This window comes from Sphaerodactylus townsendi, linkage group LG01 (genome assembly GCF_021028975.2).
Source record: "Sphaerodactylus townsendi isolate TG3544 linkage group LG01, MPM_Stown_v2.3, whole genome shotgun sequence".
In the NCBI taxonomy this organism is placed as follows: domain Eukaryota; kingdom Metazoa; phylum Chordata; class Lepidosauria; order Squamata; family Sphaerodactylidae; genus Sphaerodactylus; species Sphaerodactylus townsendi.
Window position 1 is genome coordinate 91,523,044 of NC_059425.1, and position 16,473 is coordinate 91,539,516.

The 16,473-nt window shown below is 39.7% G+C and overlaps 1 protein-coding gene across 2 annotated transcripts in view; it reads left to right on the forward strand.

The window, feature by feature from the left end:
- PDE10A (phosphodiesterase 10A) overlaps positions 1-16,473 on the forward strand; it is a 243,516-nt gene that overhangs the window by 192,367 nt on the left and 34,676 nt on the right. For both annotated transcript variants that reach the window (XM_048487553.1, XM_048487546.1), the window contains exons 12-15: positions 2,225-2,317; positions 5,054-5,240; positions 5,565-5,707; positions 12,687-12,770. In XM_048487553.1, the coding sequence (XP_048343510.1) occupies positions 2,225-2,317; positions 5,054-5,240; positions 5,565-5,707; positions 12,687-12,770 (507 nt within the window). The remainder of the gene's footprint in view (positions 1-2,224; positions 2,318-5,053; positions 5,241-5,564; positions 5,708-12,686; positions 12,771-16,473) is intronic.

Genomic DNA, 16,473 nt, shown 5'->3' on the forward strand with positions numbered 1-16,473 from the left:
ATTTCTAAAAACACGTGTTATAAAAATTCCTTTACGTATAAAGGCTGCTGAATTCTTTAAGATAAGCTTTGGAACAGTTACTGAGTCAAAAGTAAGAATAATTCTTTGGGGCCCTTGTGCATTAAAAGAGTTGTTTAGCTGTTCAACATACACCAAGTCTATGCGGTTGGGCCTCCTATTCAATATTACACTGATGTGACGTTTTGCGAGCTTGAGAGTATTCCAAAAAGGACGCTGCCCATGATAGTTATAAACAGACAGGCATAATTTATCCTGGTCCAACACCAGTTGCTGCGGGCCTATTCTTGTCCCCTCGTGGATGGTGGTCAGATTTCTACCTTGTGCAGCTTGTTTCATTACCCGCTGTTGATTTATGTTGCAGGGGAGAAGATATTCTTGACCTGTCTCTTTATTTGGGCTCCCATTTATTGTTTGACTATTGAGGAAGCTGTTGGTCTGGTCCAATTTAATGCTGATGTTTTTAAGTTGCTTGTAGATACTTTCCACTGTCATTGCAGTGAGTTTGGTGAAAACAAACAATTCTGGGTTGTTATAACCATCTTTATTGACATCCTTGCTGGTCGATGATGTATCAGCCTCAGCCAAATTCCCAGCGATAAAATTGGATCCTGCAGATGTTTCTCTATCAATATCTGTTGCTTGAGAAAAGTTCTCCTGGTCAAGGGGCTCCACTAATGCAAGTGGTGAGAAACGGTTGGTAACAGGAACTGTAAACTCAAGTTGTAATGTCTCTCGTTTCTCTGAAGAGACTTTTGGAGGAAAGTAATCCATAATTTTGAGTTGTTTGGAAACAGGCGGAGACCCAGACTCCTCTATATCACGTTGTCTTTTTTTTGTAGCCATCTGGACCTCTATATCACCAATCAAGTGCCCTCAGTAATATATCTAACTCTTTGGGGCTTTTTAGTGTATCTCCAACCCCATTATATTCGAGAGTATAACAGGCACGTTAGATCTTCTGGTATTGTAAATCACAGGAGTCACAAAAGTCTCAGAAGTAAAAAGGCATTATTTCCTAGCCGACAGAGTTTTAAGGGAGACCTCCAATGATCGAGATTGTGTTAATTGTCAAATATATTGTCTCCTCTAAGCAACCAGCACGTCTCTTTGTATAAAAGTTTTAGTGCCTGCAAAAGCTGTTTGCAAAGTAAACACTCAGACTGCTGTCTTTCCAAGGTCAGTTCGTACCTTATTATCTGCAGTCCTTTCAAAGCAGTAAGGAAAAAAAAAAAACATTGAAGAAGACGCCTGATAGAAAAACTGCCCGGTTCTTCTTTAGTCATTAAAAATTTATCCCATTCAATTAAGAAAAAAGACCTGCCTAATAAGGCGTGCTTATAGTAATAAAAGCTTATCTTATATCAAAAAAGACTTATCTTAAAAGATACAATTAAAAGGAGCTTGGCAGCGGGCGTCTTTTTCACTCGGAGACCGGAACCGGAACCCTAATATATTTATCTAATTTTCTATTTCCATTAACTCTTTTTTCTATAATATGTCATAAAATTATTGATAATAGACACTTATCATTTCAGCAATATTATTTATGTTTCACTATTATTCTTTTGTGGGGGAGGAGGAATAACGCATTTTTTGAATTCTTTAGTTGGTCTCTTATTGACAAAGTTCATTAATTCCCTGTTCTGCCACTTGAGCCATTGATTTCTCACTCTGCCACTTGAACTGTGGAGGCTTATCTGGGTAACTAGATTAGCCTGTGTACTCCAACACAACCCAGTTGGGTGACCTTGGGCTAGTCACAGTTCTTCTGAGCTCTCTCAGTCCCACCCACCTCACAGGATGTTTGTTGTGGGAGGGGAGGGGAAAGGAGATTGTAAGTCCCTTTGAGTCTCCTTACAGGAGAGAAAGGGGGAATGTAAATCCAAACTCTTCCCTTCTCTTCTTCATTGCTGCAAATTCCACTACCTTATTTTTCCAGTTCTCATGGCTAGGGCATTTTTCTGCCTTACATTTTGTTGCAAGTACTACTTTGGCCACTGTTATCAAATATTGGAACAGCTTATCTGAAATGTTTGGATTTCCTTTTGTAGTATGCTTAATACCATAATCTTGATGTCCATAACAAATTTGGTTTTTAAAACTTCTTTGTGTCTGCGTGAATATCTTTCCAAAATGTTTTAACTTTTCTTCTGTCCTCCAGATCTGTCATTCCTAATTTTATTATTCTTTTCATTGTGTACAGATTTTCTATTGAAAAAGGAATTGCTGGCCAAGTAGCAAGAACAGGTGAAGTCCTCAATATTCCTGATGCCTATGCAGATCCACGCTTTAACAGGTATGAACATGGAAGATCACAGCTAGGACTGTAGTAAGTATGGGCAGCTAGTAGTATTCTTGAATTATCCCAGTGTTCTCCACAATAGAGATCCCAAAATGGTTACCATGGACACCATGCACCCACTTATGACTATTCTGGTGTGTACCAAATGCTTTTAGAAAGTGGGCAGGACCAGGTCAAACTTTTGCCCAGCAAATTGCCTGATTGGCTAGTAGAGATTTGATTGGCTGTGCTAATTTTCAAAAATGTTGCTTTGGAGCAGCTGCACCACAACACAAGGATATTCACTGTGTGACTGAAGGTAACAGCCATGACAGCCAATTTGTGGCTATCTCTACCTCCTGCAGCAACCATTTTATGGCAGCCATTTCATTGCTGTGCCCACCACACTGTGTCAGAATTTCAAAAGTGCCCACCTGCTCCAACAAGGTTGGAGACCCTTGCTTTACAACTTGCATTTCTTCCTACAAGAATAAACACAAATTTACCAGGTAAGACTTTGTTTTTCCCCAACATTGTATTATAAGGTAGACTTGGTTAGCAAGATGCTCCAGGTTGCAGATATTAAAGGTATTTCTGGGGAGGGTATTAGTCTGATTTGTTGCTGCTCCCTACATGTCACTGCTAGGCACAGGTACCCTAGAAAATGAAACAGTTGTCTATTAAAGATCATTACCATCTATCTCCTAAAAGTAGAATATTACGTGTGCATTTACAATTCTACATTAAAATGGCATTTTTCTGCTAAAATGTACTTTCTCTGATAGTTAGCGTGGGGATTACATTCTTTTAGAAGATACTGCCGTGCTGTTGATTGCTAAGCAACTGAGTTTGAGAATGTCTTATATTTATGAATGTAAAATTATTTACAGTATATTGTTAATGAGACTGGTATGTTTAAAGGTGTGGTGCATTTGCAAGTCTACATATAGTGGATCTAACTGTTGCTTCTTAAAAATCACTGCCTCTTTCTGTTGAATTATCTGTCCAGTGGATTCATGGGTTTAAGCAGAAACAAGGGGGAAATCCATGAGACTCAAAGGGGAGGGAAAAAGCCCACACATACTTCTATGTTGGGGAGTTGATTGAAACTTTTCCAAGCTGTTTAACCCTTGGGAACCTGGGGCTTCTACTAGATTTGTAGAAACACCTCTGTTTTTCTGTACCTTGCTCCAGTATGTGAGTATGTGTGTATTTGATCTGCACTCTGATGCCATGTTCAGAATTAGATATGTAATATACTTTCCCATTATGATGAAGCTATTTGTTTATAACAGCATACTGGAAGTTATTGACATATCCATTCACCCCACCATTTCTAATACATTTGTCTTAGATTTTCCTCAGCTGCACAGTTCTAGCACCATGATTAAGCAGTTTCTCATCTGTATGGTACCTTTCAGTGTCCAGAGAGGTAGTGGCTGGACAGCTAGTCAAGCATAGCTGTTACCCAAAATGGTGGGAGTCTTTCCCTTTTAGACTGGGGAATTAGCAAGAGCAGAGTCTTGGCTTAGCAAAAGGTCAGGCAAGCTCAGGGTCTTTGTTGCCTATGTATACAGAAATCAACTTTTGCAAGAAATTCTGAAGGAGAGTGACTGAAGTTTTAACAATTTTATTAAGGAATAATACTGTACACAAGCACACAATGATCAAAACAGCAGAACACACACACAGTCTAGGATATAAACAATGTTGAGTGGATAGGTTTGAAATAGATGAAGGGAATTGGGGATTAAGGGTTATAATCATCTGATCATGGAACAGAGGAGAGCGGCATGCACTTAGCTTTGGTAGAAGAAAGAACAATGCATTATGGAACAATATCAACACAGTGTCTCCAGAGATATTGAACTATGGCTACTAACAGAGGGGGCTTCTTATAGGAAAAAGATGTCCCTCAGGATTATGAGTGGCCCTTAATCTCCCAGAAGAAAAAAAGAGTCCTGACTTTCTAGGGCAAGACAAGGCACAGATCTTAATGGTTTGAGTCATTAATCTAATAGTTGAGGCCTAAGTTTGATGGACCAAGATTTGGAATGCCTAAAGGTGGGAGGAAATTGATGAAATTACAGTTTCTGTAACAATGGTAATGTAAATGAAGTGATCATTAGAGAGAGATTAGTCAGAGGAAGAAGTATTGAGTTAATACAACATTGGCAGGAACACTTGGGGCAAATACATTAGCAAGTCTTTTATCTTTGCAACTGCTTCCAAGGTAGAGGCAATGTCTTTTTTTTTAAAGGTTCAGTGGCTATTTGCAAGGCCAATGTGGGTCTGGGCAAGTCCAGACAGGATTTTACTATGTACTTGTGGGTACAGTAGCCAGTGCACAGGAATGGGCAGTGCAGTGCTTTGGCAGTGCACTGTTAGGCACCATAAGGGTTGGTAGGATGAGTAGAGACACTGTTGTCATAAAACCAAGGTTCCCCCAACCCTCCATGGGTTGGTCTGGCAACATAGTAGCATCATGACGTAGTTATGAGGACTTTATTTCCCATTTTGAATGTTGCCTCTGCCACATTCTCTTAGTGTAAGCCAATTTCTGCAAAATAAGAGTAACAGTACTTGTAGCCTTAATGGGTTATTGGAAGGATTGTGGGATAATATATTCTAAACCATAACAGTACTGTAAAAATTGCAAAGAATTCTTAGTCATATGTCAAGAGAATGAAAAAGTTTAAATCTATGGAATGAATGACTACTCATTATTTTATTTTCTTCTCAATTCTCCAGAGAAGTAGACCTCTACACAGGTTACACCACCAGGAACATTTTATGCATGCCGATTGTGAGCCGAGGAAGTGTAATAGGTGTTGTACAAATGGTGAACAAACTTAGTGGAAGTGCCTTCTCTAAAACAGATGAAAACAACTTTAAAATGTTTGCTGTCTTTTGTGCTTTAGCCTTACACTGCGCTAACGTAAGTTTCAGTCCACAAAGTTGTGAAACAAAAAGAAAAAAATTCATTTTGATTATTTATTGTTGTATAAATTGGTAACAATAATTTTGTATCTATTAATTTTATTAATAATTATTATAATAGTTTAACCAAATCAGTTAGACAAGTTTAATTGGAACAGTGTTATGTTAGGGTGACAAAAATTTGGCTGATTCCTTCTGAATAGGCTTAAGGTTTTAAAAAGTTGTGATGATTTGCAAATAAACATTTTTTACTTTAAGGAAAAAAGTGCTTAGCTTCAAGAGTGATGGCTGTGTCTTACGTTTAAAAAATCTTTTATGGTAGATGTACCACAGAATTCGCCATTCAGAGTGTATTTACCGTGTGACTATGGAGAAACTTTCCTATCACAGTGTTTGTACAGCAGAAGAATGGAAAAACCTTATGGACTGTGTATTTCCACCAAATATTGCCCAAGAAATTGAACTGTAAGTTTTAATTCAATCTCTTTTGATACAGTAGTTAATTATTATTTTTTATTTTGAATCATAGAGTTGGAATCCAACCCCCTGCCATCCAGGAACACACAATCAAAGCACTCGCGACATATGTTCATCCAGCCTCTGTTTAATAATCTCCAAAGGAGACTCCACCACTCACTGAGGCAGTAAATTCCACTAACATCCTTGACAGAAAGTTCTTACCCTGTGTCCTAGTCTGGACTTCTTTGACTTCTTTTGTACTGTCCCTAAACAAGCTTCAAATTAGTTCCCATGAATACTTGCAATATAGTATCCATTACCATTATTGAATAATCATACTGTGGAGTAGTCACACAATTGACATCTTCCACTTCCTTCCCTGAAGGCCTTTTTTGAATGTTCCTTTCAGTCATCTCCCAGCACATATATTTCATGACCTAGTATTTTCCAACTGTAGAAAACTCAATTGGGGAAAGGAGCCTTTCAAATAGATGCAGTTTCAAAATATTTTCATGATAATTGCTTGTTCCTGGCAATAATTGATTAATTAGATTATTCTACTAACTTCTGGCCCCAAACAGCTCTCCTCAGTCAACTCATAGTAATATTTTTTAAAAGAAAAATTTAAAATATCCTAAAACAGTCATAGGGAGCAACTAAAGCAGATGGCCCATCATTCAGTTATTGCACCATTTCAAAGACTTTAAAAAAATCAAATTTCTCCAAAAGTGCAGCAAAAATGGTACCAACTTGCTTCTTGAGGAAGAGAGTTCCACATCTTAGCAGGTAGCAGGTGAAACATTCCAGCAGGTTGACATTAAAATATATGCATCTTAAAGTTACATTTTCAGTAAAAACGTATTTTTCATTTATAGATATGACAAGTGGGGCCTGTGGAACTCACAGGAAGGGATCCCATCTCCTTTTCTGCCCACTGTCAAGCCTGCACAATTCCAGGCTCGACCTGGCTGTGCTGGCAGTGGTGCTTTGGTGCCGCTCCAAGCCCATAGTGTTTCCAAGTGTCTGCCTCTGTTGCCAGGCCCAGAGAGGTTCCTGGCATCTGCCACCATGATGGATGGCCCTGCAGTGGCTCCTGGTGTCTACCTGTTCTGCAGCTGGGTATTAGTTCAGATTTTAGGGGCCGAGCAGACGCAACTTTAACCAGTAAGATAGTTGTTTGCATATGTGCTGCAGATAGTTCTGTTCTTTACATTGGGAAGACTTCAAACCCCCACCCCCCGCACACATTTTTTTTAAACTTTTCATTTAGCGTCCATATAGTTCCATATCATGAACTTTGGTATCTGCAGATGGGAGTTGCATGTCATTGATAGATATGTAGATTATTTGTCTTTTTAAATATAAGAAAAGAACTTGAAAATGTACTTAATCAGTTGTATGAACAGAATAGCTGTTTTCTGATCTAACATACTGACTGTGCAATGCAGGGTATCCAACTTACCCAAATATTTTTATTGAATCCAATGAAAGAGAAATGGAACACCTGCTGCAAACAGTTATGATGCAGGAACAATTAATAATAATAAGACAAGTAATTCTGCCATTCTGAGCCTCAACATGACTTTATAGATGTTGAATGGAAAATGTGATATTGAATGAAGAGATAAAATACAATGTAGAATGTTTGGATTGTGTTCTGATGGGTTGTTTTAAAATGTTACTATTTAAATGGTGTTCAGATTTGTTGTCATCAATAATTCACGTTGATGTATGATTATTAACAGTTAACTAGAGTTGGCGGATCGGATCCGGCCGAACTGCAGTTTGGCCGAGATCCGCCAGTTCAGAGAGTTTCAGACTGCCAAGGGTCTGACCCTGCCCTCTCTGAACAATGCCCGATCCGAAAGCCAGTAGTTCGGATCGGGCCCTTCCCCCGAGCGGTGGCTTGCCGAGCCAGACAGGGGAAAAAACTTCAAAGCAGCAGGCAGGCGGCGGCAGCCGGCGGCACCCTCCCCAGCCGCTTCCTTCCATCTGGAAGGATTGCGGTGGGGGGGACAAAAAACCACCCCCTCCGGCGGCGGCGGCTTGAAGTTGCGGGTGGCCAAGCCACCCCTTCCCTCCCCAAGTCGCCGCTTTGCGGCAGCTGCCAAGCCCGATCCCGATCCGGGTCGGGCTTGAAGCTGAGGTAGTATTGTGGCGAGGAGGGCGATGGGTGCTTGGACTGGAGTCCAAGCACCCATCGGCCTTCCCCGCACGCTTCAGCCACCCCTTCCACTCCCCAAAGTCGCCTTATGGCAGCTGCCAGAAACCCCCCATCCGGATTGGGGCTTGGGAAGCTGCCTGCAGAAATTAACTAAGCGTGGTGGGGGAGGGCCAATGGGTGCTTGGACTGGAGTCCAAGCACCCATCAGCCTTCCGCCAGCCCGTAGCCACCCCTCTTCCCCCCCAAAAGTAGCCCCAAGTCAATCAAGCCAAGCCCCCATCCGATGGGAAAAGATTAATGACTAACTTTTAACTGTTTTTGCGATACACATTAGATGTAATGCAAAAATTTTAACTAATATAGATTTCACTGTGTTGTCATGGGAACTCCCTAGTTAATGACCATGTTAATAAATTGACTGATACCTAAATTGCTAAATGGGTTAGCATAATGGTGTAAAGTTACTGCTATGGGCCTTCCTGTGTTGTATGCTTTGATCCAAAATGCATTTAATGTGTGGTTGCTTGAACAAGGGTTCTCTGGGTACCTCCTCATTAGGTTGTTCTGTCCATTCCTCTCTCTTCTCAAAAGCTGTGGCCACTTGCATTTGACTGGTCAGCTCCCAGTAGAAATACATTTTCATCCCAATATAGCAGGTATTTTTACCTCTGAAACACTGAGGAAGCATCCTATATACCTTCTTTATATGTTGTTTCCACAAGCTAATTGACATTTTCTCTTTGAATCTCTTGAGTTCTAGTATTCTGTTCACTTTGTGAACTTATGCGAAGCAAGAGACAAGCCAAGGGAAATATGTGTGGAATAGAGCAGCACAGAGAGTGTATCCATTATAGATGGAAAGGTTAAAATTAAAGATAATGAAGAAAGCCGATATTCAGCACCATTTCTGCTTCATTGATGAACAACCCATTAACTAGATTAACTATATACTGGACAACTGTTGAGCTGTGCATGTTTACCATAATATGGTTCCTAAGCATTCATAAGGGTTCAAAAATTCATCTTTTATCCATTTCCACCTGCATGAATGAAAGGTGGCTATATGAATGAAGATAATTAGCTAGCTTGGAGAAATCTGCAGTGTAACAGTCCAATCAAAGTTGATGGGCCTTTCCAAAAACATTGCACTTTACAAGGCCTGCCATTATGTAATTCCCTTAATTAGTGTAGATTATTGATATTTTGTGTAGGAAGCAACAGGCTGCAATAGAAATAGAATGAGATCTCCCTTTTTGGCAAGAAGGAATGATAACATGTATTTTCAGTATGCAGGAATTCCTGTTCATATCTTTCCAGAAAAATAGTATCACTTAGTAAGTAACTCTAGTATACATGCTTAGCAAGTCAATTTTCCAGTCTCGGTGAATGTATAATAAATTGAAAAATGCCTCTGATGTGTTTATATGTATGCTCCTTTTAGTTCCATTAAGAGGAGAGTTACTTGACTCTAGAGGGTTATACAATGATGGAATTTTCTCTAGTTTGGAGGAAGTTTCACACTGCTAAATATAAAAAGCAGCTACAACTGTCATAACCTCATGGAATGAGAAATGTTAAAAATATTATTTACTATATAGTATTACATTGGTTTTTCTTTTTTATTGAAAGAGGTTGATGAAAAGAGAGGGGCTGTGGCTCAGTCATATGTACAATCCTTGACATCATCAGTTAAAAGGATCTGGTAGTAGGTGCTATGAAAGAACTGTGCTTGAGATCCTGATGAGCTGCTGCTAGTCAGAGTAGACAGTACTGACCTAGACTACAGACCAATAGTCTATCTCAATATAAGGCAGCTTCATATGTTCATGAGTCTTATAGGAAAAAATACTATGTTTACTATCTATGTTTGATATGTTGACAGTTTTAAAATATTGGCTGAGATCTGTAATAATTTGCTTACAAAAATAAGTCTCTTGTGATTATAAATGGCAAGGGAGGGTGTCCAACATAACTGTGAAGCACTATCTTCCATTTTGAAATGGAAGTTTTAGTATACACGTGCCCTTGATCACAGTCATTTATTCTGATCCATCAGTACAACCTGTGCACCTTTCTGGATTAGAAGTCAACAAAAAGATGTCATGTGGAGGTAAACCTAAACTGCTTCAGCACTTCACTGCAAGCATGAGCAAAGAAACCTAACATGGTTGAGCCATATTAAAAAAAGGTCTGTCATCTGGGAAGGTATTTTTGTTTTTTCCAGTGCTACAGCATAACAGAAATGATCTGTGCCTACTTTTCCTTCCCTTAACAGAGATCTCTATTTATTTCCTCTGTGAACAATGAATCTGACAAAAAGGAGCATGTTGTGCATCCAATCTAGAAATGCCTCTGCTGGAAACCATGATTCCATCATGCATTCCCAAAGTGACTCATTCTTACTGCTGCAGGGCTAAAATAAACTTCTATGTGCCATCTCCTAATTGAGAAAATAGCTGCTGGTGTGAGTCTCCTTAAAGGAACCAGCCAGCTTGGCTAAAGTTTACGTGGAAGGGGAAAATTCTGTGGGCATCCATTGGAATGTGAACCTGATGTACACAGAACTAATCCCCAGCCACGCAAAGTTCATCAAAGTTTGCTGGTTCCTTTCAGGACCCTCAAACAGGTGGTCCATTATCACCCATTGACTCCCATTGGAAAATATGGGTGATAATGGGCCACCTGTTTGTGGGGCCATAACTTGGGCCCCCCTGAACCAAACTGCACCAAACATGGGGTGCATGATCAGAACAGCATCTTGAAGACACTCTGAAAGTTTGGTGATGATACCTTTAAAAATGCGCCTCCTGCAGGCACCCCAGGAATTCCCCCATTGAAAGCAATTGGAAAAATTCAATGCAAACCACAGAATCTTGGGCAAAAATCCTGGGGTGCCTGCAGGGGGCGCATTTTTAAAGGTATCGGAATACTGTTCTGATCATGCACCCCAGGTTTGGTGCAGTTTGGTTCAGGGGGGCCCAAGTTATGGACCCCCAACCCTACAGTTAACACACACACACACACACACACACACACACACACACACACACACACACACACACACACACACGAATTACATTCATGCAGCTTTGGTGTGCAATGCTATAATTCGTTTTTCGTTCTATTCCCCTGATCTTGCCGTTAACACACTGATACAATATATTTATCAATAATTCATGTCAGTATCATCAATGTTATCATTTACTTTATTTAATTAAAGTATGCAAGCTTCCAGAGGTCAGTCTTGGTTATCCTACAGTCATTATAGCTCTTCAGATACTTTGGAGGGCTTTTCCCCTTGTGAATTTCCTTTCTTGAAATATTCCCCATGGGAATTTATCTGCTCTTACCAACAGGAGCTGGAGTTCCAAGTTCAGGGACTTCTGCTTGAGCAGACAACTGCAAGATATTGAGGAATCTACTGCAGGAAATAATATTTCTTCCAATGGATTTTAACAGCAAAGTGCATATCAAATTAGTTCAACCATAAAACAGTCTGTTGAAAATGCTGGACTTAAGGCAAAACAATATGCTACAGATAATTCATAGTCTTCATTTGTAGATTTTTAAAAAATGCAGTACTGATATTAGGACTGCAGTGTAAAGTGGGAGAGAGGAGGAATTTAACCTTTTCCCCTTATACTGTTTTCTGGCTGAAAATCATTCCCTCCCTCTATCTGGTGTGGTGCCAGCAGAAAAAATATGGGTACACATACATTGAGGCAGTGACAGTTTTCAGTGGGGAAATCAAGGAAAAGGTCAAATAGTCCCGCTACTCCTCCCACTACCAACTTTGCAGGTGATGCTTTAGAAGCTACAATGTATAAAATAAAAGAGGATAATTAAAAGACTGGAACACTATGCAAAATTTTACCTGCCACTCAGTGACAGCCATATTGTAAAACGTATCAGGATAACTACAAAATATTTATATGCACATAGGCTAACATTCTGGGGTATTCTTGATAAAGAACACCCTGTACTGAAAGGAAAACAAGGGACCAAATAACTGTTGAAGTATTCAAAAAGAGTAAGTAACAAATTGTGAAGCATAGTGTACTCATTCTAGTAAGTGGAAGATGACAGAAAACTGGTATTCAAACCTGTTTGCCATTTCTCCTAAAGGCATAGTGTAGTGAGCATTTTCTTGACCCAGTCATTACAATGTTGAAGTGAGTTATGTTTTTTATTGGACAGAGTGCATGAAACCCATTGTGACATTCAAGAAACAGTCTAAATTTATTTATTGACTTCTGTTATGTTAAGCATAAGCATAAGCATTTTATTGTCATTGTGCACGCACAACAAAATTTACAGCCGCATTCCTCGATGCACACAATTTCAGACTCATACATCATACTCATACAATTTCATACAATACATCATACTCATACAATTTCTTACTCATACCCCATCCTCACTTTCCCCTTCCTCCACCCATCCCTACACAGCCCCAAACACATCAACACGAAGCAGCGGAGTTTAGCATAGCCACAGCTATGTTATACCTTTCTCAATAATGGGGGATGCAAAGCAGCTTTGATCATTTTCATTTCCTTCATTTTATCCTCATGACAGCCCTGTGAAGTAGGGTTGGCTGAATGTATGTGACTGCCCGAGCAAGATTCTATAGCAGAGTGGGGATTTGAAATTTGGCCTCCCAGATGCTAGTCCAGTGCTCTAAGCACTATACCACACTGGTGATCGTTTAACAGGTCAAGAAGCACAAAAGTAGGAATTAATCAGAAATAAATGCATTTTTATTAAGGCATCAAAATGCATGCAGGTGTCCTGTTATAACCAATTTTATTTTTAAAACAGGTACCACTTTGATATCAGCCCCTACGAAGATTTCTGGCCAACCATTTTTATCCATATGGTCCATCAATGTTGTGGGAAAGGCTGGTATGAAGTCAACTATTCAAAATGGTTTTTTTGTTTGTTTTTAGTTGTTAACCAATGAACAGTGCTTTGCCTATATAGGATTTTTTGTATTTAAAGGATTCTGCTTCCAGTTCTCTAATTCTTCTATTGTTTAGACATGATCTACTATAAATGTGAGTTCTGTTTGAAGAGGAACTTCTGTTATACCACTATTATCCTTCTTTCTGTAAAGAGCTATCTTTCATGTGCAGTGATAGAAATTAATATGTAGTGCTTCCAGATTAGATTGCGATGAATTCTTTAAAGGGGTTTTCCATTCAGGGTGTCAGATGTCAATTTATATGTACATAATGCAAAATATGTTTTGGAAAAGTAGATATTAGACTGCTGTTATATGAAATATTTGGAGAATAGTTGATTTCTATTACAGAATTAGAAAAACCAGCTAAGAATTTCCTTCTTTTGGTCACACTGATCCTATGTTGCTACCAGATCATTCAATGCAATCAGGGATAAAGATGCCAAAACCATCTTTGCTATACCCATCAGGATTTGAAGCACATAGTAAAGATATCTTGATCTATTTTGATGATGGTGTGTATGTGTACGAGAGATTTTTTTCCATCTCTCATATATAGTATACACTCCACAACAGAGGTGGAGCTACCAGGGGAAAGGTGGGTATGTATTGTACCAGGCGCGTGCCGGGGGGGGGGGGCGGTGTCGGAAAATTGCTCCCCGCCCACCCTACCCTCACACACACTTACCTTAGTTCAGCATGAAAGTGGAGGCTGGAAAAGCGGCCTGTTTACTTGAGGCTGAAAACGGCCTGGTGGGAACTACACTTCCCAAGATACCTTGCGAGCTCCAAGGTCTCCTGGGAAGTGAAGTTCCCACGAGGCCATTTTCAGCCTCAAGTGAACAGGCCGCTTTTTCCAGCCTCCACTTTCAGGCTGAACTAAGGTAAGTATGTGTGGCAAGGCGCCGCGGGGTATGTGTGTGAAAACGCAGAGTGCGCACCGGGCGCAGTATGGCCCAGCTATGCCTCTGCTCCAGAATTATAGATATGATAAATGGCTGCTATCAGCAAGGGCCCCACCCAGTGGTGGGATTCAAATAATTTAACAACCGGTTCTGGTGATGTGATTCAAATAATTTAACAACTGATTGTTTACAAGCACCATTTTAACAACCGGTTCTGCCAAAGTGGTGCAAACCTGCTGAATCCACCACTGCCCCCACCCCACCCTGAGTCCTTTCTGTTAATTTTCAGAAAAAGGCTTTCATGTTACCCATTCAACTTTTATCACACTGAGCAGAAAAATTACCACTATTATATATATATTTTTAGTGCTCAATGTATGTTTGCAGACTCAAATAATAATGCAAAGGAGACATGTTCATTGGACTTAGCCCAGTCTTAGCAAGAACTTGTGTTGAAGAATGTATTAAGTTCTTATGGTAGTAATTTTATGTTTGGAGACAGAATGCCAGGTACTAATTGTTATTAGATCATTGCAGATATTGTGCAATAACATTAATAGCGCTAGTCTATGGAATCTAATGCCATCTAGGCAAAGGAGCAGAACCATGTTTCTTGAACCATGCACATATGCTGTATGCGTATACTGTTATTTTATGCTGAAGTTTTGGGGAAGGCTCATTTCCTTTGTATGTTTATGAAGGAGAAAGAAGGATAAAGACAAATGCCTGAATCAGCAGCTAGATTGCTGTTCAGAATTTGAAGGCCTTTATGTACACTGGAAGCTGAATCCTTCCTTCACTCTAGTGACTCTACTGATACACCCTCTCACCTCTCCAGCAGCACAATGAACATGTGCAGCTGGCATACTGGATCTCCTTGCTCATGCTTCACAAAGTGCTGGAGAGGCAAGAGATTGCAGCCCTGAAGTGTTTATCTTTGTGTGGTCAACTCACATGCGTAGAAACCTGTTGATATGTGTGAGCTACCCATGTAATCAACTGCACTTAAGTACTGCATACCTTTAAAACATTAAGGCCTCTTCCGCACATGCAGAATAATGCATTTTCAATCCACTTTCACATTTATTTGCAAGTGGATTTTGCTATTTCACACAGTAAAATCCAGCTGCAAAATGCATTGAAAGTGGATTGAAAGTACATTGTTCTGTATATGTGGAAGGGACCTTAGCCCAGTCCAGCAGTTCTTGTGCATGTGCGGAACTCCGATACGTGCATGGAACTGTGCATGAGCAAGGACTGTCCCAGTCACTTCAGCATCAGGAACATTAAAGTGAATGGAGCAGTTCCGGCTATTGCAGATCTCCATGTGTGCCTCAGAGCCCCGCAGAGCTTTTAACTGGGGAAGTTTTTCTTCTTTTTTCAGATTGTGTTTGGTTTAGAAGACAATAATTTTGTCTTTGATGTGTATAAAAAAGGGGGGTTACAGAGATTATGAAAAAAAATTAAAGAAGCAAAATTATATTTTATAGATTTGTATATAATATATTTTATGTTGCTTTTTATATGGGAAAGCATGTTTATTCCTTCTAAATTGAGGACTGAATCTCTCTCAGACTTTTAGCCGGGCTTATAGCACTGTGAAATAGGAAAGTTTGAGCTTGTTGTGGGCTAAGAGTTCTGGAAGGATTTTTGTGATAATTAAAGTATGACCAGTAAGTATCCTGTATTCAGGAATATTTTGTGCAAGTGTTCATTATGAGACCTATCACAATAAACAATTATAACTCACACCAGTGTTTATTAACCACAAAAGTTTTATGGAAGACATCAATTTTTTTCTGATGCTGAGCTGAGCATTCTACAACCAATTTCATAATTGCAGTGCATTTTTCCTTGCTGTTGTTGTTTCGAAGGGGAAGACAGCATAATATAGCCCAATCTTATCAGATCTCAGAAGCTAAGCAGGGTCACTACATGGAAGGGAGAACCACCAAAGAAGACTCTGCAGAGGAAGGAAATGGCAAACTACCTCTGCTTCTCGCTTTCCTTGAAAGCCCCTTGCTGCAGCTGCCACAAGTCAGCTGCCACTTGATGGCATGGCGCGCGCGCGCGCACACACACACACAGCTTGCTGTTTACAGGGTGGATCAAAAATATGCTTTTTTTATCCTGCTAGCCTATATTAATTGTATATAGAAATGTAAAGATTTTTTTTCTTATTTAGTGTTAGTTTTAAATAAAATTGTAATTTTGACCTTTTTGAATACCATCAGATTTTTGTATCTAAAATCATGTGGAAGGATAACAGATCAGATGCATGAATAACTCAACCTCACTAAAACGTCCATCAAATTAAGCTGATTAAAAGTTCTGATTATGTTTACGATAGTCAGTGGGAGAGAAGGTGGCATGGTATAGCGTGATCTCATCACATGTCAGAAGCTAAGAGGGTCATGACGCACTTGAAAGGGAGGCTACCAAGGAAGGCTCTGCAGAGGAAAGCAATGACAAACCACCTCTGCTTCTCACTTGTCTTGAAAGCTGGAGTCACCATAAGTTAGCTGCCAGTTGATGACACTTTATGCACACAGTTAATCAATGCAAAAGTCACAAGGAAGCCTAAAGCTCGGGTGCCTTTCTGTAACTTAACTTTTGAAAGAAGACTACTGAAAAATGTCAGCTATTTTCTCTGTTCCAATTCTTTGATAAGTCAGCTTTTGAAAAGCTAAATGACTGACCTCCTGAAAGTCTTTCATTGATTTCTTCATGGCGCTAGAAT